Source organism: Mchenga conophoros, linkage group LG16 (assembly GCF_057382185.1).
Source record: "Mchenga conophoros isolate Kocher_MC1m ecotype Shallow Benthic linkage group LG16, M_conophoros_male_GT1.1, whole genome shotgun sequence".
NCBI lineage: Eukaryota > Metazoa > Chordata > Actinopteri > Cichliformes > Cichlidae > Mchenga > Mchenga conophoros.
This window is the reverse complement of record NC_140541.1, coordinates 21,741,669-21,766,572: the sequence shown is the minus strand read 5'-3', so window position 1 is coordinate 21,766,572 and position 24,904 is coordinate 21,741,669. Positions and strand designations below refer to the sequence as shown.

The window sequence follows — 24,904 nt, the reverse complement described above, 5'->3', positions numbered from 1 at the left end:
TTTATAGCAATGGGGTTTAGGTAAAAGAAAACGTTGCAGAACAAGACACCAAAAAAAATAAAAATAAAACCCAATATTGTCTTAATTTTGTGAAAACTAAGAACATTAAGGGGCGCATGCTTCTTCAGATTTGGAGTCATTAATTTGCATGTCTCCAGTTTAAATGTGTTACATTTGTACAGTACAGGGCCACTTACACTGACCAGCAAACACTTAAATGCACAGCTACCTCCCTCTGCTGGAGGATGCTAAAACTGCAAACTCTACTTTAACTCCCCAAATAATAAAAATCCAACAAATATCAAAACACTATGACAGCAGACACCACTTCCATGTTAAGACTCAGCAAAACGAGGAAGATTTAAAAGTTGTAAAGTTTGTCTCTTAAGTGTCCAATTTTTATTAAAGAGGTTACTGGTTTCACCTAGTTTTCCATTTAATAAGGTAGATACAACTACGTACTCTGGATTTGCATGAACCCTTAAACGCCTGAACCATGAAGTAATTGCCAGAATTGCATTTTTTCTTTTTATTGAGAAACTTTAGGGTTTGTGGAAGCTTCTGGCAATTATAAGTATACATACTTTTGCTGCATGGCATGTTCGCGCAATTACTCAAGACTGTTTAAAAAAAATAAATTAAAAAAAAATTAATTTTTTTTTTTTTTTTTAAAACTTAAGAATCTCAAGAACGCAAGCGTGATAAGCATGTCATTACAGGGCTGACTTGATTGTTTTACTTCATATAAAACAGATTGCATAACGACCACAAATCAGTGGGCAAAGGACAAATATTAAGTTCAAGTTTTGGGAAGTTTGTAAGGCAATGCAATTTTACATCTATTTACATATTTGTCCAAACAAGTAGATATCTAAAACTACTTTGTGTGTACCCCTCTGTATGCATGGTAAGTGTACATATAGACAAACTTGCTCCATGCTTTTGCAAGCATGTCTGGAGTTAATGCAGCTGCTCCTGTTATACAACCTACTGGCAACTGCGTGAAACACATGAAACCCCTTTTTCCTGACAGTGTGTGTAGCGATCATCACCGGAGGACCCTTGTGGGATTAAATCACTTTGAAATTGGTACACCCTGCAGTTAAGACGTGCCATGAAGCAAAAACTCATTTTGAAGGCAAGTTTTCAAACTAACAATGAATTACATATTTGAAGAAAAACTTGAACAAAGGAGTCATTTAAGTATTTATTCATAAAGTATTGTATTTACATTGCATACAGTAAATATTTCCTTAGATATATGACAAGGTGCTCTAAGCAAGAAATTTCCTCAACTCTCAAGTGACCTACATTTAAAAGCTTGTTAGGAATAGGTGCGCATAAAAAACAAAACAAAAAAAACAGATTATAATCAAATTCAGATTTTAAGAAAGTATCCTGGGAGAACTTGCAGAATAATTCCCAGTGTCCTCAACAGGCCGGGACAAGTGCAATACCACACAAGCACAGAGCATTGCCACCTCTCCCAACCTGCACAGAAAGGGATCACTTCTGATAGATTATTTTCAGTTCTATGATCAGTTTTGCATGGATTTGCACAGCAGTACATTTAAAAGCTGAAAGCAAACCAGCAAAACTAACCAGAGACCCACGTGCATAAGCTACCCCTGCAGTTTTCCCAAGACGACGTAGTCTAGGAGTACTTGAAGTGCTCACATTGCAGTAGAATTTAAACAGTAAGAAGACTACCTGCACTATAAGCACTTTAATACTACTGAAACCTTGTCTTTACATTATTGACAGAGGTGCACTGGAAACCAGACTGACTGTTCTTTCATAGACGATGCGCAAAGAGGATTTGGATGGAAACGCAGGCCACCGTCAGTTTTGCATAGATTTGCACAACTTATTTCTTCTTGCAGCGCAACTACGCAAAACTAACGGAGGACAGCCACAATTAAGATTAAGAGTGTCCATGCAAATATACTTCAAAAAACCCAAACTCTCACTCTCACATGTATGCATACAGAGATACATGGCAGATGAGAGTCCCAGCCCCTTATGCCAGAAGGAGCACTTAGGGCAGTAGGTGCTAGTCTACTTCACTATCTGCACTAGATGCACCTTAGCATAAGTACTAGTAGTAGTCACATTTTGCCAGGTAACAATTTTTTAAGACTCCTCTCCTCATACATAAAGTCAAATAAAAATACAAAAACAAATCAGCAGCTGCTCCAATTCTGTGCACTTTTCCACAGTGACAGGATATACAACATCTAACAACCATTTAGCATGTTTGCTTCTTACACAGCTGCTTTGCTCCAGAACATCAGGGGGCTGAGCCTCACAGCAAGACGACAAGGTCTTGCCAGATGTCTATTTACAAGTGTATGTGGATTCAGTCTACTTAGGACTTGCAACATAAAGGCTGTGTTTATGAACAAGTCAGCTTCCTTCAGTTAATATTATCAGAAGAGTGCTGAAAGTGCCTTCACTGCAGTAGAATTGAACAAAACTACCTGCACTGTAAGCACTTTGGCACTACAGTGACTGTAAACTGCTCGTGTGACGTTCTCCTCACAGACTGCATTACTGTGCCTTTAAAGCCACAGTGACGACTGCCCAGGAGACAGATGTGAATGGGGTTCTGTAGGGATAAATAAGATGTAGCATTAACAGTAGGAATAACAAAAAAGATACAGAAAGACATTGTACAAGAAAGTTTATACCCAACTCAAGCCTAACATTTATCAGTTTGTGGTTTACCAAATGTTAGAGGTTAGCTGCAGTTTGACAAGTTTTGACGTAGGTAATTTTCTCTAATAAAAATTCAAAAGATCAAACTCAGTATACAGTAACGATCTCATACATCTGCAGAGTCTTGACAAAGTTGAACGGGCAAAGAGTACTGTGATTAGTGTGGTGTATGAACTCACTCAGAAAAGACCATTTCCCTCCCAACTAGAATGGTCCTTGTAAGGCTAAACTTCATGACGATTTTTAGTGGTCAAGATATTATAAACCCTTTTAGGCATCAAGTTTTTTTAAGTTGCTGGAGAAATCATTAATTTAATTACACAAATACATGCACATTTATTGAGTGCTTAAATTGTCCTTGCAAATCCTGGACAATTATTTGCCATCTCTGCACATATTTTGAGGTTCCATGAAAGACTTTCCCCCTCTGTATGCACACCCCACTCACTTTCAATCGTTGCATTCATATAACGTTCAGGACATTCTGCAAAAACTGTTATTCAAGAGTAGCTATACACCATGCGTCCGTTTACAACCCCCCCCCCCCAAACCCAAAACTCTGTTCCAATTAATCTCAAGCAGCCAAGCTTCCCGCATGGCAATCGAGATGATAGCGTCAGAGACGCCAATAACCTCGAACACCTTAAAGCTAAATGATAAACCAGGAGTCTGAACCGGGACTGTTCATGGATACCAACACTTGTACTCCAGCCACATTTCTGTACCCCTCCCCCACCCGCTAACATGGCGCCCAGGAGTCCACAGTTTAAAAAAAAAAAAAAAAAAAAAAAACCCTAATAGCCACTGCAAGAACAGCACATGGGACTACATCGACGATGTTACAGTGTCCGTGCACACACACGCAGCTAAAACTGGCCGCACGTGAGGCGTTCGCTTATAATGACTAGTCTGTGGACCACGCGTGAGACCGCAACTGCTCCAAACTTAAAACGCAGAATCCACCACACAAGCTAGTAGTTACGCGAGGGCTCCATCAAAACAGTCTGCTGTAAGCATGCGCTAGCCAAACAGGCTAACGCGTGCAGCTTGCTACAGTGTGTTTAGTTGTTTAGATAATTATCCAATTAAAGTTTGTTCACCTATCAGTATTCCTTAAAGACAACACTTAATCCAATACCCTAGTAATCTCATGAAGTATGCTGGTAATGTTTGGATATTAGCTTCCACTCCCCATCCACTTCTAAGCATTGTATTGCCCCTTGTCTTAGCCAACTTAGTTGTTTCAGTATGGCTAACTCACACATGCTAATTAGAGATCAGTACACGTGCTCCCAGGTGCTTGTAAACGCCGACAGCGGCATTTGAATAAACATAAGAGAGCCCGCGCAGCTAGTGACAATTATGTTATTATTATAAAATCACAATGTTTTTGTTGGCATATTAGCGTTAGCCGCTAACTCGGCAGCTCGCGGGATAGCAAAGGCGCGCGGCCTGCTAGAACCCCATGTGCTGCTGCTGCTGCTTTGTTCTGGAGGCACTTTTAAATGTACACCACTGCAACCCGAAATGACTGAAAACTTAAAAATTCTACAAACAGACGGCTGACAGCGCGGGCACGTGAGTCTACAACTTGGGGCTTTTGCCAAAATTTGTAGCGGTTATTTAATTTTATCGTTTTACGAGTGTGGACCACTTCCGAGGTACCGACAAGAGGTGCAACAGCAGCGGCAACACATGCTTTTCAAATCTCCCTCATTCTCCTGCCATGGAGGAGAGGTTGCCATGCGCTCCTACAACATTTGTTTTTAAAAATGCGGAAACTTGACCATTAAAACGCTTTCTTCTCCCCTCCTCGCATATACGTTAGAGCGCACACACGTACCGAAGTCAACCCAGCGAATTTCACTTTCCCGACGTTTACCGCATCTCCCAAAAAAAGGCTAACAACAGGTTTCTTGCCAACAACACGCGCCTTATAAGACACTAAAAAAATCCACCATCTTCACTCACTTGTTCAGACTTACCGTTTACCCAGTTTCTTGGACATCTGCAAAATTTAAAAAAAGAACACAGACTTCACAGATTAAACATCGGCTAAGACGTGTAACCCCCTCCAAAAAGTGCACAACCATGTGCTACTATTATGATTTGCTAGGATTTTGGGAATCGTAGTAAGATTGCGAAAGTGGCGCGAGTAGACTCTCCTTTTAACCATGTGGTGAATGAAGGGCGGTTCCCAGCCAGCGTAGCGGAGCCTCAACTCCTTCATTAGCATAAATCCTCTACTTCCTCTCCAAGTGGGACTCTGAAGTTTCCTCACTTAATTCATATATTGTAGCTATACATACAAAGGTGGTCACATAGATAAGCCGTTTCAATAGGGGAAAATATATCAAATTGCCTCCCATTATAATCACTGGACGGGACGCCTTAAGGCTCTCTAAGTTGATTTTGGTGATGTTTACACGTGGAATAAAAATGTTTTATGAAATTTAATACATTCTTAAAATAATTCGATCTAACGAAAAATAAATGTTTTCTATTTGTTTAAACTGGATGATAGTATACGTCTGTGTGCTAAATCTGTTTACTACATAAAACGTATTATTTGGGGAATTTTCTGGGATGGCTTTTCAGATTTGTAGCTGACCAGAATTTGACGCAGTGTAACCAAAACAGAACCTTAGAAATTAAACGAATAATAATGATGATACAATTTTTCGACTTTCTATGTTTTAGTTTTTTTTGTTTTGTTTTTTATTTGCCATTATTTACAATATTAGATAAATTAAAAAAATATTATAATAGATTTTTATCTTTAGTTTAATGAAAGACTATACCACCATGCTTCTGTATACAATTGAACTGTAACATTTAGTAACATAAAAATATTCACTAATGTCAGCAACAAGTTTTACAAAGGGAATCCAAAGGCCACCTACATGGCTCAGTGTCTTTTGCTGGGGCTATACCTTCTCAAAGGACATAAGAAGTGTTCCCAGCAGAAATGAGAGAATTGTCTTGCACATAGGTCAGTGTAGTTCACCTCTAACCCCTGGATTCATTCATGTGTGAAGTCACACAATGGAGGCACAGATTTTGAAGTTGCCTTTTCTGCTCAAACAGAAGAGAAATGCAAATGTTAATTTCAGTGACAGAAAGCATTGCATTGAAAACATATGAACGATTATGATGTTGCACTTTAATGAAAAAAACAACAACAAATAAAATAGATACAATAACTATTTCAAAGAAGTCTCACTTCAACTGTTATTTCTGTGACATATTTAACATTTCCTAAAATTCACTTTGAGGATTCAAAAAACAAACAAGCAAACAAAAACATGGGGGTGGCAACATTACAAATCAATCTTTTATTTTGCTAACAGTGTTTTTTTGCAGGCATAGAATGGATACAGCATATAGTGGAAATCTTCAAAAACTAACAACAGCAACAACTGTTGTTTAAAGTCGAGGTGTTTGAAGAGAATATGTAGAATCTCATGTGGTAAAAATGTGACAGTGAGCTTGCCTAAGTGTGATAAAACTAAACTAAAACACTTAGAATTTACTCACCACAATTTTATAATTAAACTGAATCTTAGACAGTTTTAGTGTTAGGAATGAATCTTTCACAGAAACAAGTTGTGTTGCATTTAAGAGAAAGAAAAACATCAAAACCAGATATTTTTCTATTCAACCAACTTTTATGTTTTTGTTTTTTTTTAAATCAAATTGATTAGATTGGTCATTTTCATTATCTGTAAAACGCAAACAATTCAAGTTAACTGAACATGAATTGTTTGCTGTTTTAAAATAAATTAACAAATTTATTAATAAAAGAATAAAAATTTGAAACAACAGTAAGGAGGAGCAAGACAGGATCTATAGAGTGAAAAAACTTAGACTTCAAATGGCAGCAAGTGTCTGGGCCCTTACATATCTTCTGATATACAACTTGTTTTAGACTTGGGCAGTACATTTTGGAATTAAGAAATTATTATGTGTAGAAATATTAGAATAAACACACTTGAATAAAATATGGAACATCTAAACAGGGCAATAATAATTAACGTGGGTCATACCTAAATGAACAGAAAGGGAAAAAGAAAAGAAAAAAATTGATAGATTTTAAAAATAAAACATGTTTTACAGTATAACCTAGTTTGATAGCTCAGCTTCTCACACAACAAATACGAAAAAGAGTTACCCCTTTTTTCTTAATATTTTGCTTCCAATGAATTAAATGCCAGGTTTTCTGAAGATATGCTAAAATTTTTCTTTGAACATTGGATGTTTTTATTCATTTTCAGTTCCGTCCTGAATCGTTCCAACATAAAAAAAAAGTTACCAAACTCTAAGGCTGAAGCAGTTTTGTATCTACAAAAAACAGACAACTTAGCAAAGAACTTTTAAATTGTTTTTCTGCATCTTCTTTACTAGAAGCCTGTCAAAAAACACAGAATGTGTTCCCATTTTTTTTGTTGAATTATAAATATGAAAAAAATCTATAAATAATATCTGCCATATAAAAACATAAAATATAAAATAGTATTTTTGCACTAACAAGTTGACTCCCAAAGAGCTTGGAACACAAAAGAAGAAGTGGCAGGCCTTAAAAATGTTAGAGCAGATGAACAGTACATGAAAGTTATGTAATTAACAAATAAGAAAAAAAAAATAGTCCAAGTTATGTTGACGCATAAAGTTAGTCTTACCAAATACTGACTTTCAAGCTCTTTCCCATTTCCTAGCAACGAATTAAAAAACAAGGTAGCTCAAGACCTTTGCACAGTACTGTAACCATTGAATCAACATAAAATATAAAAGTAATTATCACAAAAATTGTTGTATATCTATATTGTTTCTTAGTTCCAGAATCACATTTATTTATGTACTACTGGGTACTGATGTAAAATAAGATTTAAACATGAATGGTTTTTATGGTATGCGAACATCTTAGGTCAGGTAGGGTGTTTTTTTGTTTTAATCAAATGTAATAATTATTATTAATTAGTTTCAGTTAACACAACTTGTGTTATTGCTGATGTGTTCTCATTGCGGCTCGTTGAATGAGTAGTTTTGAACCTACCCAGCTGCCATAGGTCACACGCTGCTCTCCACGGAAGTTAGATCAACCTGCCATAATAATATCATACAGTCAGACACGGTACTTTTACAGGCAATTATTATTAAATCTAAGGATTAAATTAAAATGCGGCGTGCTAATACAGTGCTCTATATTTCAAATTGATGTATTAATTTGTTTTAGAATATGTATGCGTATAACAATGTAGCTGATAATGTAAAGTTTATTTTATTTTGAAAATCAAATTCACGAGTTCCGGTGGGGTTGCCGTAGGTCTGTCAGAAGAGTCGTTCTAACAGACTAATGCTTTGTGTTCCTGCCATGATTTCTTGAGGTTTCTCACCGTTGCACGTGTTGCTTTTGGATCGTAAAAGGTCAGTTCAACGATCTGGTTAAAATACATACAGATTTGTGCACTTTTAGTTTAGTGTAGTTTAAATTAGCATCGTGTTTCCTGCTGTCTCATTCTAAAACGTGTCCGACCTCTGTTGGTTTACAGATGGACAGACTACTTTAACATGTAAATCTCTAAATAATTTAGGTTTATCGTTTAGTTTAAACTGTAATTTTAAGAGAGAAATATCATGTATTGTAGTCAGTCTCGGAAAGAGCTACAAAGTGCATTATTATAGCCACCATAACAAAAAAATAGTGTATGTCACTATTGACAAGCAGCTTTATGTTTGTGTCTAAAGTTTCAACCTTTAAAAACTAACAAGGAAGCTCATCTGTATGAATCTGTATCTTTTTAATTGTGGTTTTAATACAAACAATGTATAATTTATTCATTTGTAAGATATGTTTTTGCTTGGCACATTACTTGACTTGGCACATGACTTTTGTTTTGCTGTATTTTGCTATGTTTTCTAGTGTGGTACACCCATGGCTACCTGTGTGGTGTGTCGCTGGATGCCCAGGCTACGCCACCTCCCAGGCCTGAGAAAAGGCTTTGCCAGGGCTCAGCATGCGTATATCAAACCAGAGGATGAAGCTGATGATCTGGAGGAAAAGAGAATCTTGTCACAGCACAATGAAGTATGTTTAGAAGGTTACAGGCTCCGTTACAGCCCTTCTTCATATCATCACTCTGCATTGAACTCTGCAGCCTCCCATAGCCAAACAGACAACGATGAAGATGAGCAGTGTCTACCCACTCTCGCACCTTCTTTCTGGCAACGGAGCAATCGCTACAGTGTGAGTTGCTCACGACACCTCTCCAGCTCAAAGAACACTCTTCTGGACTTGGCTTTCAATAAAAGCTCTGAACCGGAGATCCCCTCAGCGTCCTCTTACCAGAGAAAGCCTGTACTACCAGATGTTAAAGTAGAGACGCGTGCCTTCCACAAATGCAGACCAGAGTATGCCTCAATGAGCCTAGACCTTAACCAAAGACCTCACCCACTCAAATGGGAGGAGGCAATGCAGCTGCTCCAAAAAGTGGCTGTTTTAAAGGGCAGCATGAAAGCATCTGATGTGTCTCAGTTTCTTATGGAGCTCAGTCGATTGCACCCAGACAAGATGCCGTTAGTGAGGAGTGACCAGCGCTTCATCATGCTCCTCCGATATTCCGTGGAACACCTTCGCTACTTTACTCAACTTCAGCTGCTGGAGGTGCTGCAGTCGTTTGTGTGGCTGGGCATGCCCTCTGCCCACACTGTACTCGAACTGTACGAGACTGAGCTGAGTCGCCGGTCCAGTCAGATGACTTTGCATCAGTTGATTTTAGCTGCTGATTTGTGGCGCTGTATAGGGAAGCAGGCACCTCAGTTCCTACTGCACCTCTATGACTCTGTTCGTCTGCATCTGGGACAATTGGGCGTGCCCGAGCTGGTCCAACTGTTGTATATATTGGGAGAGGGTAGGCAGTGTCCAAAAGACTTGATCCGTCCTCTGGAGCAGCTTCTCATGCATCATTTGCTACAATTGCGACCTGAGGAGGTTGGTGTTATATGCTTAGGACTCTTTAAATCCCAAACTTCAATATCTGAGAGTGCAGTGACTCGCATTGTCGATAAGGCACTCTCTTTTGTGAAGGAGATGAGCGACTTTGCCATGGTGAATGTGTTGAAGTACTTGCGTTTCAGTTATTTATATCACAGGGCATGGCTGGAGGCCATGGCAGAGGAAGTTCCTAAGCGTGCCCACAGAATGGGTGTCAAGGGGCTAATGCACGTGGCACTGACCTGTTCTGCTCTTCATTACAGTAATGACAGTATCCTTACTGCTGTCGCTGACAGAGTACCCTTGCTAGTGCCACACTGCAGAAGTAAAGACTCATGCAAACTCTTGTGGGCTTATGGCACATTAGGGTTTCTCCCATCACGGAGTCCAAGCTTCTATCCAAGTCTTACAGAATCCCTGAGGCAAAGGAAAGCTGAATTTCAACGATACCCAGAGCATCTGCTCACTGGTCTTTTAGGCTTGGCCTTTGTCTCACAGTTCCCAGAGGACCTAATTGCATTAGCCTTGAGCCCTGATTTTATCAACTTAGCACTGAAATGCACACAGCTTGAGCTGAAGAAGGATTTGTTCACTTTAGATGGAGTTGTAGCTTTGGAGTTGCCTCAGTGGACTGGCCCTCGACTGAGCAATGAACTTCGAGATGAGGTTACAGAAATGCTGTGGACGTTTGCTCAGTCAGATGTGTGCCAGAAACCTGAGGTTCAGGAGGCAGAATCTGCTCTGAAAGATCTGCTTGGTGGAGAGGAGTTTGTATGTAAAAGAATGATCCTTCCCCATACTCGCTCCATTGACCTGGAAGTGCACCTCAACTCCACTGGGCAGCCTGTACCTGTGAACCAAGCATCTCTAGAACAAAGCCCATCCACATTTCCTTCTAATCAGGGTTGGGGGAAATTAAATGTAGGAGTTACAATAACTGATGAACTTTTAGCACAGTTGATAAATAAAAACAACAACACAAAAGCGCCTTTGGCTCAATCACCTAAAGTGAAGACTACATCTCTTCAAAGATTACGGCCCGATGAAAGTGGGAGACTCTTTGACACAGTGCTAGACTTGACCACTGATATTATAGAAACTCTGACCAAACCCAGTCACCTTGGGTCTTCTCGCAAGGACTCCAATGAGATAGTCAAAATTGCCGTACAGGTCTCGAACAGGAACCACTTCTGCTCCCAGTCACAGCAGCTCCTGGGACTTCATGCCATGAAGAGAAGGCAGTTAAAGATAGCAGGCTATAGGGTTGTAGAGCTTAGTTATCAAGAGTGGTTTCCATTGCTGAGGAAAAGCAGAGCCGAGAAGCTGGCATATCTGCACTGCAAGCTCTACGACAATCTATAATGATTCTCAGACCTGTAAGAGACACAGTGAAGTGGAGAAAATGTGGAGTCCGTTGCAAACTATATAACCACTTTACAGTGTGCAAAATATCTGCACATTGCAGAATAAAAGATGTTTTTTTGTTGAGATTTTTGTAAAAATATATTTTTACATTTACATTTCAAGACTGTAAAAACTTGACATGAAAACTAAAGCATCAGCTTTTCAATGCCTGGCTGTAGTATAAAATACATTTAACATTTGTATGTTCTTGTGTGTTTACTTAAATGTTAAGCTTTTCCTGATTCAAATCAATGATGATAGTCTTTTCAGAGGTCAGTTCTTCTGTCTCAAGTATGAACCTGCCCAGTTTGCACATTAAATATGTCACTGTGAATACAGAATTAAAGGCAATGCTTGTTTAGGAATCTGTATTACGACACCTGGAAAGCCAAAACTTGTTATATAACTTAATAAAGACAGGATTAAAATGGGATGCCACAACCTTTTAGCAAATGAAAACCAAAAATAACAGCATTTTATGTCTAACATGTTTTTTCAAATTCAAACATGGATCTGGGTCTTCTTACATTTCCTTAGCAAAGCTGTTCTGCTCATGCAAGCAGCTTGTTTATTCAAGACCATTGTGACAGTGAATTAAAAAGTGTTCAAGGATTCAAGGGTTTTTATTGTCATTTCAACACATCTGTTCACATGAGGTCAAACAGAATTTTAGGTCCCATTTAAAGCCAACAAGAATAAATACACAACAGGAGAAATACATACAAAAACAAATGCTAGAAACATTTACAGTGTAAATTAAGTGGAAACAAAAACATGACAGTAGGAAATTCAGCTATGATTCATTCATCATGTGGGCGATGTAATTATCTTTTGCATCTTTGGTGAGTTTTTTTTAAAGAACGCCTCATGTTGGATATCATTTTCTATAATGTTGTAGTTCAACTTTAAAAAAACAACAACAACTTTAAAGTAAAATTTAAACAAAGTTCAAAAGATTAACAAGACAAACTGGCATCATTAAATGATGATGGACCTAAACTGTCAATAAAATACACTTTACTTTTTGAAAGTGAGTGAAAACCTTGAATGAAATTAACCTGTATGGATAGAACATTAAGTACAGTTATGTAAAAGATGAGTAAGTCAAAATGTATAGCCTTTAGCTGCTCAGCAATTGCTTAAATAACTATGAAATCAACTATATTCACTTGCTTTTAAGCCACGATTTGTGCAACCACCTTCCTGATTGGCTTAAAAACGACATTTTAGAGTAGTAGGATACACCATTCTTAAGCATTTGCCCATTAATATGAAGAATTAATGTAAATCTGGCACTGCTTAGAATTTTCAGCCAGTGTTACCTAATAAATAAGTTTGAGTCTACAAGTCATAAACTAGTCACATAGCCACTAAACCTGGGAAATTATTCCTAATAGAACTCATGTTCTCAAATTCAGCTACTTTTGACTCCTCCGAGCTATCCTAAAATGGTTTTGCTCCGCAGGTCATGTTTGTTATTATGTTTTTTTTTAAGGATGAAAGAAATTGTTAGAACTATTTTCTGTGACACCTTTTCTTGCCTTGTAGCTGTAAACACAAAGTGGTGTAGCAGTAGTACAGAGTTGCTTGCGGAACAGATTTTTTTATTGCAGAGTTTTTACATTCCTGTTTTCTTTGCTTGTAACCAGTGGCGTCGTTAGGCCTATTTTAGGGGTGCTGAAGCCTCCCTAAAATATTCCTAAATAATTTGGTGGGTTTTTTTTTTTTTTTTTTTTTTTTAACTTATTCGATTTTTTTTTTACAGAACTTGCAGACAAATTCAATATAAAGATGCAGGAATATGAGTTTAAAGAAATAATAATATAAACCTGTCGCTATTCACACAAATATGATCATAACTCGGTTGGTCCCTTTCGCTTTACATTGTTAAGGTAGCGTCAGTGCTTCGTTATCCAATCCCTTCCAGTTGTTCACAGGGGACATCCACATGACTGAAAATCCAGTCCTCGTTTTCACTGGTACTTTACACTCCGCTCGTATACACCTGCAGAAACACTAGCGTGCATGTGGCAAACGGCAAGAAATCATGGATATACGCAAGTTTTTCAAGAAAGTAAGTTTTCATCACTGGCTGGTAGTAACAATTAGTTAGCTCCAGCTAACAGCAGAGAGTCCCATGTAAATAATGAACCAGGTGCTCCCCATTTTGTAAATAAAAACCTGGCTAGCGCACTAAGTTAAATTGTTAGCATAATGTTAATTTCTGTCACTCGTTTTAGCTCTGAAAAATCCAGCTGAGCTCATTCAGGTATGGTTATCATCAGTGGAAATAATAATAATCACTCCATCCCCATTAACCTGTAGGAGTCAGGGCAGAGGAGCACAGAGAGGCAGAGGGGAGAGACGTCTGCTGGAGAGGTGAGTCAAAGGATGGAGTCATTTGTGATGGAGACAGTCTGATTAGAATTTTATGGGACTCAATATGGATATGAAATATGAAACATTTCAGTCACGGTACAACATATAAGACCTGTTTAACTTGAGCTTTTATTTAGGAGAGTCAAGGTTAGAAAGTGGAGAGAGCAAAGAGAGAGATATGTATATAAGTCAAATTAGCCTGACTCACATATTTTTGAGGGTTCTATTTTAATATTACTTCAATTCAAGTAATTTAGTAATATTTTTCAGGGCTTTAAATTGCAACCATTTTAGTCACATGCGTGCTCAAAATATAATGTTTGTAACTTCAAAATATTTGGGAGCAACAAATTACTGTGGAGCAGGAGCAGAAGTCATGATATTAGCAATTTACATTACAATTCAGTATGTTTTAATGTATCTTGAAGGGTGAGGCAGAAGGAGTGGCTGAGGGAGAAAAAGGTCAACAGGCAAGTTCAAGTCAGAGAGAGCAAGGAGAGACAGAGGAGCTGCAGCAAATAGATCGAGAGGCAGAGGAAGATCAAGTTATTACAGAGAGAGGAGAGCAAACAGGCCAAGAGAGGGAAAATGATGAAGCAGCTGCAGCAACTCATTCTACTACAGGGTTTGATTTAGGTGACAAAGACACAGGGCCCAGACAGGTGAAGCTGAAGAGCTATCCACATGATACTTTTGGTACACAGAAGCGAGCATTTAACCACAGCTGGTTTGAAAAGCACAACTGGTTAGAATATTCAGTCAACCAGAATGCAGCTTTCTGCTTCCCATGTAGAGTGTTTGGCAAAAACATCAAACATGATAGTTTGGTCAGTAACGGTTGCAAGAACTGGAAGAAAGCTTTAGTCATCTTTGGCAAGCATGAGATGGCACAAAGACATAAGGACAGTGTTGTTACATGGAAAAGCTACCAGGGAACTAGCAAACAGGGAAACGTTGCACAGATGATAGCAACTGCAAATGTGAGTGAGATAGTCGAAAGAAGAGAGTATCTCAGACGAATTGTTGCAGTCACCTCTATGTTAGGGAGACAGGGACTCCCTTTTCGTGGTCATGATGAAGGTGAAGACAGCCCAAACAGAGGGAATTTTCTTGCGTGCATGGAGCTTTTGAAGGAGTTTGATCCTTTTCTTCAAAAACATAATCCCCCATCAAATGCACAGTATATCTTACCAACATCCCAGAATGACATGATTGACTGTTGTGCCCAGGAAGTTACTAGTGTCATTGTATCTGAAATGACAAAGTCTAAAGTCTATTCCATCATGGTGGATGAGGCAAGGGATAAAAAGGCAGAGCAGTTAGCTGTTTGTGTCAGGTACGTGTCAGAGGGGGCAGTGAAGGAGCGTTTCCTTGCACTTGCAGAGATAAAATCATTTGATGCCCAGTCCATTGCAAATGAGATTCAGCAGCAGATCCAAAACTATGGTCTTGCAGAGCTTAAGTGTGTAGCACAAACATATGATGGTGCAGCCGTTATGAGTGGCTCCACTGGAGGTGTACAAGCACATTTTAGAAGGCTCCATCCTGAGGCTATCTATGTGCATTGTTATGCTCATCAACTCAACCTGGTTTTGTGCAATACTTGCAAGGCTGTCCCAGAGGCTGTGGAGCTTTTCAGCTTGTTGGAGTGTGTGTATTCTTTCTTCAGCACCTCCCTAGTCAATCATCATAAGTTCATGGAGACTCAGGCAAAGCTTGGATTGACAAAAACTGAGCTTGTGCAACTTTCAAACACTCGCTGGGCATGTCAGTTGCGATCAATCAGTGCAGTTCTTGAGACATTGCCTGCCATTTTGGAGTGCCTATCTGCAATTGGATCCCCCATAGCTGTTGGTCTCAGAGCAAAGCTCTACAAGTTCTCAGCAGTCTATGCACTACTGATGTTTCAGTCGATTCTGTCTGTAACCGAAGGACTCCACAAATTCCTGCAGAAAGAGACTTTAGACCTGGCAGAAGCTTTTATCTGCAAACAAGCTGTGTGTGACACACTTAAGGGCAAACACTCAGATGCATTTGCTACAGAACTGTATGAGAAAACCAAGGCCCTGTGTAACACCCACAGTATCCCTGAACCAGGTGCCAAGACAAGGCACAAACAGAGGAAAATGGAGGATTTTGTCCTGGAGGCAACTGTGGGTTCACGCACTGAATTGAACAACTCAGACACATTGAAAAGAGAGTTACTTTTCCCTTGTGTGGATCGGATGGTTGGCGAGCTTGATCAAAGATTTTGCAGTGTAGATGCAGGGCTGCTAAAAGGCGTCCAGGCATGCAGTCCTAAATCTGAGAACTTCTTGAGTGAACCACACTTGAATGAACTTGCAAAGCACTACAGACTTGACCTGAAAAAAGAGGAGGTTCTGGTGGCCAGAAACTTTCTTACCCGGAAAACAGAGGCTGGATGTCCACCCAAAAATATGTTGTCTGTGTACAACCTCCTTGATTCAGACATGTTTCCCTCTCTGAAGGCAACCATCCAAGTTGCCCTAACAGTGCCTGTCAGCAGCTGCTCGTGCGAACGGTCCTTTAGTGCACTGCGTCGGCTGCACTCCTGGCTGCGTCAAACAATGGGTCAGAAAAGACTTCACAGTCTTGCAGTCATGTCTATTGAAAAAGACACGCTTCAGCATCTGAGTCACAACAGAGTGATTGACCGATTTGCCACTCTTAAAAACAGACGTCATTCTTTGATGCTTCCACCCACCAAGTAACTGGTGATTGCAGCCAGAAAAATGTACTTTTTTATTTTCAGTTTTTTTCTTGTTATTGATGCAGCAAACACATTTCCTCTGTTTTTTTGTTGTACTGTATTATAAAGCAGACTGAAATAAAACAATAGATCTATTGGTGGCCTAGGATGTTTAATCTGTCCAAAAAAGTAGGAAAACAATTTCTCAGTCTTTGTTTTCTGTTTGTGAAATTTTGTGCTCATTCACTACGTTCGTTCATGTCGTGTGCATCTCTTGGGGGCTAAGCCCCCCCTGTCCTTAAAACCTAGTGACACCCCTGCTTGTAACTCAAGAGTGTGTTTGCTACTGACAGTATGGCATTTCAATGCAATTTCCTAAATCCCACTCATGGAAAAACAGTGTATGCATCACTTTTCACGGTTAAAAATTATTAATAAAACATGATTAAATTGTGAGTATTTTCATATTGGATATATGTTGTACGAATTTGCAAGTTGATTCCTGCAATCTATTGACATGCATGGAAATCAGTGCAATGCCGGAATTTTTGCTTACATATCAGTGTCTAGGAACATGATAAAAAAAAGCTGAAATGAGCCCTTGTGTGGTGAGACTGCAGGTGTGCTGACCATTCTTAAAGTGTTTGTTCCTTCCCGTTCTATCTTTCTTTTTCTTTGTGGCTCCCTGAAAATGTTGTTGGTGCTTTAATCTTGCCAGCTGCCCTAAACAAAAAGCCGCTTCAAGGACTCTTTGTTGGACAGTGCCAAAAAGAAAGGCAAAAAAACCCCACAGCTGGTTGAAATATTTTAACAGTAATAATTCCCAGATGCACTGAGCAGATTTAAAATTGAAGTGTGTGATTATCTGAATTAAGGGGGAAAACAGAATAAACCTGAAGTGAAGCTCAGGCCACAAGCAAGTGCCCTAATTCCTTTCTCTCTCATTCTGTCACATCCTTTAAGTCACTTGCTGGGGAGAGAAGAGTGATATGGGGTGACAGGGGCGGAAATGAGCACTATAAAAGACAAATTCAATCAACTCTACATCTGTCTGCATGTGTGGGAGCACTTGATGATGTCCCAGGAGGAGCTGGAGGACGCAGCAGGCCACTCTTATGCCACTGCCTCCTGCAGGGGGAATTAGAAGTGAATGAATGGAGGGAGAGCATTGTGCTATGCCTGAAACTTGCCAGCAGAGAGCATTCTTCCCTTAGGAAACATCACATTCTGACAGAGTAGCAATCGTGCAATATTTCCATGGCAGCTTGATATTTTTGAGCATTTGAATATTTGCAAGACACTCACATTAAATAAATAATTAAAATACAATGTGTGCATGTCATAAGATCACTGGAAACACAATTTTAAAGTTAAAATAACACACAAGGAAAATGTATTTACATTCGATCAACAGCACATAGTGCTTATAACAATATACCCAATCTACACACCCATCAAAGATAAAAGAAGCACATTCAAAGGGAGTTGCTGTTCTGTCATAAGGTAGAGAGGAGTCAATAAATACCTTCCCTTTTCTTCACAGATCTGAAAAAACTATAAAGAGAATTCACATTTTGGGACTTTCAAGTCAGTGCCATGCCCGCAGCTACAAATTTCACAGTTCTGGGGTTGCAGGAAGCATGCTTTTGAAGTTGATATGATTCAGTTTCTCATTTAGCACCATTTTCTCTGGATTCAAACGTAACTCATTGGATAGTCAAATAAATCCTTTATCCATCTAAGGAGATAACGAAAATAATGTTTTCAGGTTAACCCTAACCAGTGCAAACGTGTTTCAGAAATAGGCGCTCTCTGCCACAGAGACACAGTTTAATAGATTGTGTGGAAAAAGTACAATTATTATCATCTTAGATTGGATGATTATGCACAATGAATTCTGAGTAACAGTCAAAGCAAAGTGATAAAAATTCTCCTATTTCTTTCTTCATATCTCACCAATAACAAGATATTTATTGAGTCATTACCCTGCTATAAACAAAAGTAAGTAAAGAGAGAATAATCATTAGGCTTAGACACTTTTCAAATGCAACCAGTATTTCAGCAGTTAATCGAGGAGGCTCTGGTAGAGTGAATGCTCTCTCAGTAATCCCGTCTTATTTGCATTTCAATTCTTTTCCTTTTCTCAACCTAATCCATTGCAGTCTGAAAGTAGCCTAAGCTCCATCAACATTTCTTAACTTATCTCAACATAGGCATAGTACTCTCTGTCTGCTATAATTCCTTAATTTACCTTTCAGTATAAACAGACAAATCCTAGTGTCACATATTCTTTAAAAATTGATGAATTACCTTACAGTTACTAGCCAAGGGAGAAATCTATTTCATAGACTCGAGTCTTGAATTGGCTCCTTGACATTGTCAAGTGAGGGGAATAGGTGTGGATTAACCAGATATATGCAAATGATTTCCCCTGCGGCGTTATGTCAAATGATCCCCATCACAGTTTTGAAAGGACTAAATACTGCCTGTGTCTTAAGTGTTTCTGTATCACTCTCTCTCACTGTCACTTCCTTTCTGACCTCTTCAGTGTTCAATAGCACGTGTGGCTCCTTGCCTTTAAGATTCCAAACACATAGACTGCGCTTAACCAACTGCTTCAGGAACATGGCTGATAGGGAGTGTTTGCATTCCCCCCTCGTCTCAGCTGCTATTGATAGACCTTAAAAAAAAGTGAACGAGGTGAGGGTTTGCTGCTTGGCTCCACATTTATTAGGAGATAAATGTTTTCGCCTGAAGAACACGGTGAATTTTGTTTGATGTGTGGTGTAATTTTCTTTATTTTCTCTTTATTTTTATTTATTTATTTCGTTTTTATCCCTAAGAAAATAAAGAGAATGTTTTTCATGGGCTATACAAGCTTTAATCCATGCAATTGCACGAGCCAGCACTGGCCCACGGACCATCTTAAATCGTCCCCAGGAATATTCTAAAACTGAAGCAAAACAACCCTCCAAAAAATCTATAAGAAGCCTGATTATGATAAGAAATCCTGAGGCTAATGAATGAGGCTATACTCAAATCCACTCCACTGTTTTTCTCATCCACCTGTGTAGCAGTCAGAGAACTGACAAGATGTAGCCTAATTTAATTGCTGATATAGATGGATGGTTTTTATGTTGTTCAACATTGTTTTATATCATCATTGTAGCTATATTCCATGTTATGCTCTGTTACACAATGTGTGGCTCTAATTTTACTTTAGCTATGTCAGTATGGCCCTCTGGTAAAATGTATATTTCCCATCTCTGCTTTAGTTTCACATGGACAGAGAAAAATAATCACTAAACAAGAGGTGATACTATTCTGTTTCAGCCTTTGACATGACAAAGCTCTGGGATGCTACGATTTCTATTAGGTCAGTTTCTCATGTATGGTGGTAGCAGTTAGTTGTTCCTTTCCAAAGAAAAAGATTGCAAGTAGCCCAAGAAAAGATCCATCATGACTAGAAGGGCCTTTACAAGGAAACAGTTGAATAAGAGAAGCAAAACAATGATAATATGCAGCTTGGTTATTCAGTTCAAAAGTTCATCGGGAATAAACATTTGCAAATGAAAAACTCCTGTAATTAAAGCATATGCTGTTGCAATTAAAATCTCCTTGATCATACAGCAGGGACTATTTTTAGCAAGCTTGTAAAAGCATAAGGTACTGGGGGAAAATGGTTCTTTGTTTCAATGCTAATTAATATTATTTGTCTTCCTCCCTGTGAAAGATAAGTTCAAGATGACACTTGCGCAAACAGAGTTGCATAAGCACAACGCTGTCCCTCTACACTCATCACTTGGTCACACAGATCATTACAGCCCAAAGCAGGATTGATGCAAGCTCACAAAGTCAGTGGAACTGTACAGCAGAGTCAATACAGTAATACAGTCGCACCATGGCATTTGCAAAGGGGTCATGGCATTATAAAACTTCGTAATCATGCAAATTCTGGCTGGCACGTCACAAAGAATTTCAAGGTCAGTTTTGGTTTATTGCACTGCAACGGCCCTGAAAGTTTTTTTTTTTTTTGTTAATAAAGCGATTTCAAATCCCCATTTTAATACCATTTATGTAAACACTGATGAAGATTGCCACTTTATGGGTGTAAAATTGGCTACCCACACACAAATGATTACAACAAAGTGATAGACATAGCCTATATTTTGTGAATGATGGGACAAAAGCCGGTGTCTTTTTTATCAAAAAAGCATGCAGCTCATGGTTTGTTCAAGTTCCTCTAGAAATAAAAATAGTCTTGGAACCACACATGCTCCTAAGTCATCATATATTCAGCAGCTTGTTACCAAGTATGCCTGTCTGGCTTTTGGCACGAAGCAGGTAGTGCACAGATGACTGTTGCTGCAGGAACCAAGGGTGAGGAGAGCAGTCAGTGAGCTGAGAGATCCAAAAAATTTCCTTTGACCTGAGGGGAACTGGAGACTGGTTATAATTATCTATTGGTGTGACATCTTTTATATTACATGTAGCCTTTTATTTTTATTGTTAATATAAAACATAGATAACTGCCGTGTGAATAATGAACAAAAAAAGCATTAAAGCCAATTGAGTCAATTAAAAAAATATTCGTTTGGAACACCAGATTTTGTGAGTTCTTTAACTGCCACAAGGTAAAAGACATTTTCATTTGTTGCTTTTGAACAATGAAATCATAAAGCCTTAAGCAATATCTACAAATCCAAGAGCTTATAAGCTTCACATTGAATTAAAAGACTGATGTATTTTTTTTACGTGGTTATATGGGTTCACTTATTCTCTTTCAATTAACAGGGCCTAAAAACTTTCAACAAAAGCTGAGTCACAGCACTGAAACTTCAGCCTGACACATATCAGGATTCAGGCTGCTTATCGTGCAGTATGGGTGAAGGTGAGAAGAGAAACAGCTGCAACAAACAGAACAGGAGTTGCAATTTTGGCACGAATCAATGACACCCTTACTTTGGGCGCATTAAGCAAAAGCTCAGTGCACCAACAGCTTATACACAAGGATAAAGATCACTTGCAGGTTTTAAGTATCAAAGTCCTTGAGAGATGTTCAGAATCAGAATCAGAAACTTTATTGTCATTGTCATGAGAACAACGAAATTAAGAATGGTCCCCGATCATTGCATCATCCCTAGCAATATCAAAATATAAATAAAACAATAAAATTCAATAAATAAAATAGATAGAATACTTAAAATACTAATAAGATATAACAGTAAAACATTCACATACATTCCCACACATATGCTTCAGACCGTGCATAGATTAACACAAGAGTGGCGTGATGGACATTTTTTTGTAGTATTCAGATGTGTTATTGCAGTTGGATAACAGCTGTGTTTGAGTCTATTAGTCCTTGCTCTGATTGCCCTGTACCGTCTGCCTGAGGGCAACAGTTCGAACAGGGAGTGGCCAGGATGTGAGGTGTCTTTTATGATGTTTTGGGCCTTTTTAAAACAGTGGGCGTTGTGTAGAACTTCCAGTGTGGGGAGAGGGCAGCCAGTGATCTTTTGGGCGGTGTTAATGATCCCTTGGAGTGCTTTCCTCTGAGCCCCTGTGCAGCTAGTGTACCAGATGCATATGCAGTAAGTTAGAACACTCTCAATGGTGGCTCTGTAGAAGGACACCAGCAGTCTCTGTGTGATGTTATTCCTCCTGAGAATTCTCAGGAAGTACAGTCTCTGTTGGGCCTTTTTCAGCAGCTCGGAGGTGTTCACACTCCAGGAAAGGTTCTCCTCTATATTGACTCCCAGGAAGCGGAAGCTTGCCACCCTTTCTACACAGTCCCCATTTATGAATAGTGGTTGGATCTCTGCCTTTTTCCTTCTGAAGTCTATTATGAGTTCTTTGGTTTTTGAAGTGTTGAGGAGGAGGTTATTGGCCTTACACCATGACGTCAGCTGCTCCACCTCGTCTCTGTACGTAGACTCGTCTCCCTTGGAAATGAGCCCCACCACTGTGGTGTCATCTGCAAATTTCACAAAGATGTTGCTGTGGTGGCGAGGAGTGCAGTCGTGTGTGTAGAGAGAGTAGAGCAGTGGACTGAGCACACAGCCCTGGGGTGAGCCAGTGCTGAGACTCAGGGCTGAGGATGTGTGATGGCCAACTCTGACTCTCTGTCTACGGCCCGAGAGGAAGCTATTGATCCACATGCAGGTGCTGTATGGAAGCCCCAGGTCTTGTAGCTTGGCCACCAGTTTGTGTGGAAGGATGGTGTTAAAAGCTGAGCAGTAATCCACGAAGAGCATCCGCACATAGCTACCATGCTCTTCCAGGTGAGTTAATGCAGCATGGAGTGCTGTGGCTACAGCGTCTTCCGTGGATCGGTTTGCTCTGTAGGCAAACTGGTGTGGATCCAGGCTGCGGGGCAGGGCTGCTGTGATGTGTCTGCGGACCAGCTTCTCAAAGCATTTCATTACCACTGGGGTGAGTGCCACCGGTCTGTAGTCATTCAGGCCGGTGATGTGGGGCTTCTTAGGCAAGGGGACTATGGTGGAGGACTTCAGGCAGAGTGGGACAGTCGCCTGTGCGAGGGATTTGTTGAAAATCCTGGTGAAGATCCCAGCCAGCTGTCCTGCACAATCCCTCAATATTCGACCTGGCACACCATCAAAAGTCAATGAAATTACCAATTAATTATTTATGTGCAAAATGTCCTTCCAAATACTGCTCATCACTACGGTATCATACACATTCAAGTTGAAACTCTTGAACTTTGCAGCAATGCTCTCATTTTGAAAATCTTGTTGTTTCCAGGGCTCACTCTGTTGTTGTGAGTTGGTTCAAAGTTGCCACGTAAAGGATTCAGATAAAGGATGTGAAGGAATCATATACCATTCACATGCCATCTGTTTAACTAGCCAGTGCATTTATCACCATTACTGCTTCTAAATGTGACATTTCTGGTGTCCCATTTGGGCACTTTGACTGAAGAGGTATACATTTTACAATTTACAGTTTTAAATAAATGCTGAAATACTGAAGGCACTTTGTCGCCAAAATATAATGAATGCTGACACCCAAAAGCTTGTGTGCCATTTATCTTTTTGACAAACTTGAACTCCATTTATGTCATGTGTGTTGAAGTCAGTGACAATTTCTGGACCCAGTATATTTAAGGTGGCTGAGTTGAAGATGAAACGGGACTGGCAGAGCTCACAGGGCTGATGGTGGTGGCAGGAGTCACCATGACAAGGAAGGAAGAGGAGCAGAAGAACTGAGACTTGGGAAGAGGACAGAAGCTGTCACTATGTGGAGAAGCTTGGCTGGACTGGCAGGTGAGGTGGTGGAGTAATCTAACAGAATTGTTCAAATGTAAAAAGAAAAAAAAAAGAACAGAAGAAAATGAATCAAGACAAGCAGAAAGACCTGCAGTTTCTATCACTTAGCCAGGAAGAAGCAGAGAGTGACTGAAATGCTGAGTTAGATATACTGCCGGTGATGAGTTAATGAGAATCAAGATACATGGGAGAAGTTTTCTGTCAGTGTTTTCTGCCAAGAGCACTTGGAAGGTTTGACTCTTTTTTTTTTTTAAGTATTTTTAAAGTTCATCTTAGCACACTTAAAAATGACTGTAGTAACTGTTGCAATGATAATGCATTTTAGTATTATTTGTCTTTGTCCCTAAGGAGTCACAACAGAAGGCTTCACCTCTCTGAGCCTGAGTTCTTTCTGTTAAAAGGCAGTTTTTCCTTCCCACTGTTGCGAAGTGCTTGTAAAGGCAGCTTTCTTGCCACTTTGCTTTTGGTCCAGGTGTGTGGCAGTCTAGTTTTTCCACTGTGTATACTGTAAAATGTTTACTTTATTTGCTTGATGTTTTGGTGCACTGCCTCTGTGTGGTTAAGAAGCAGAAATCATTCTGTGCATGTTTCTCATCTGCTTTGCTGCAAATAGTTCTTTAACTTGCTTTGGGAAATTCTGGGACACATGATGGGGCCTTTGCCTCAGGCTTGCTAACTAAAGGGTCCACTGACAAACCAACCCATTAAATTGAATCTGCAATTATTTTCCTGAATTATTCTTAGAAACTACAATGAGCCATCCAAGTAATTTGATTGCTTTTGAAAGAAACATTGCAATACGTATTCAGTTGAATTAATGTTTGCAGAGATGTAATGGATTGAACATGTTTGCTAGCAGCATATGCTATTATTTATGTTCTTAAAAATTATTTATGGCATAAAACCCATGATGCTAAGAGCAATTTATTAACCATGCTTGTTTTATTAATATATATATATATAAAAATGCAATCCACTATATGAATGGCAGCATCATTATTATCATTGGGAGCTGCCTAAAAATGTCCTGTCAGTAGTGTAGTAGATTAGTATATTAGAATTTTTAATTTTAATTTTTATAAGTTAGTTAAGAATGCTGCACAATTGCTGTGTAAAAGATACCATTCTAAAAACTGGTAGAGAATATAATTTAAAAAGTGAAAAGTTTTAAATATTATTTGAAAAAAAAAAACCATTTAAAAAGGTTTTTGGCAGGAAGACCTCAGGGCACAGTTCCCCCACTAACAGTAATAGGGAAAGTTGAAGGGAGTCCCATGGCTATGACTCACATAGAGAGAGAGAAAAAGCAGTGCAGGGAAACAAAACAAGAGACAAAAGGAAAGGGATTACAGAGGACACAGAGGCAGAGAGGGGGATGTACAACTAGCGATAATCACTGTGACTGTAAATATT

At 39.3% G+C, this 24,904-nt stretch overlaps 2 protein-coding genes and 1 long non-coding RNA gene across 4 annotated transcripts; 2 read left to right on the top strand and 1 right to left on the bottom strand.

The window, feature by feature from the left end:
* Window positions 1–1,194: 1,194 nt before the first annotated feature.
* Window positions 1,195–5,044, bottom strand: LOC146556741 (uncharacterized). Its single transcript, XR_014889010.1, has 2 exons — window positions 4,704–5,044; window positions 1,195–2,608 (listed from the first exon to the last, which is right to left on the bottom strand). It is a non-coding gene; the product is annotated as an uncharacterized LOC146556741 (long non-coding RNA).
* On the top strand, window positions 3,581–11,720 carry fastkd5 (FAST kinase domains 5). 2 transcript variants are annotated; one of them, XM_085250024.1, is made up of 2 exons: window positions 3,581–4,296; window positions 8,639–11,720. In XM_085250024.1, exon 2 carries the CDS (start codon window positions 8,651–8,653, stop codon window positions 11,069–11,071), a length of 2,421 nt encoding a protein of 806 aa, XP_085106150.1. In that variant the 5' UTR covers window positions 3,581–4,296; window positions 8,639–8,650; the 3' UTR covers window positions 11,072–11,720. The 2 variants fall into 2 exon arrangements, with proteins under 2 accessions (XP_085106150.1, XP_085106149.1); XM_085250023.1 differs by lacking the exon at window positions 3,581–4,296 and adding an exon at window positions 8,036–8,142.
* A 1,401-nt stretch (window positions 11,721–13,121) lies between these two features.
* LOC146556739 (zinc finger MYM-type protein 1-like) lies at window positions 13,122–16,505 on the top strand. Its single transcript, XM_085250535.1, has 3 exons — window positions 13,122–13,187; window positions 13,439–13,492; window positions 13,921–16,505. The coding sequence occupies exons 1-3, from the start codon at window positions 13,161–13,163 to the stop codon at window positions 16,222–16,224; spliced, it is 2,385 nt and encodes a 794-aa protein (XP_085106661.1). The 5' UTR covers window positions 13,122–13,160; the 3' UTR covers window positions 16,225–16,505.
* The last annotated feature ends 8,399 nt before the right edge of the window (window positions 16,506–24,904 follow it).

Coding starts and splice junctions, on each gene's coding strand:
- fastkd5 (XM_085250024.1), top strand. CDS start 8,651: ATGGCTACCTGTGTGGTGTGTCGCTGGATGCCCAGGCTACGCCACCTC.
- LOC146556739 (XM_085250535.1), top strand. CDS start 13,161: ATGGATATACGCAAGTTTTTCAAGAAA. Junction 13,188..13,438: donor TACGCAAGTTTTTCAAGAAA/GTAAGTTTTCAT, acceptor ATTAACCTGTAG/GAGTCAGGGCAGAGGAGCAC. Junction 13,493..13,920: donor GAGAGACGTCTGCTGGAGAG/GTGAGTCAAAGG, acceptor TGTATCTTGAAG/GGTGAGGCAGAAGGAGTGGC.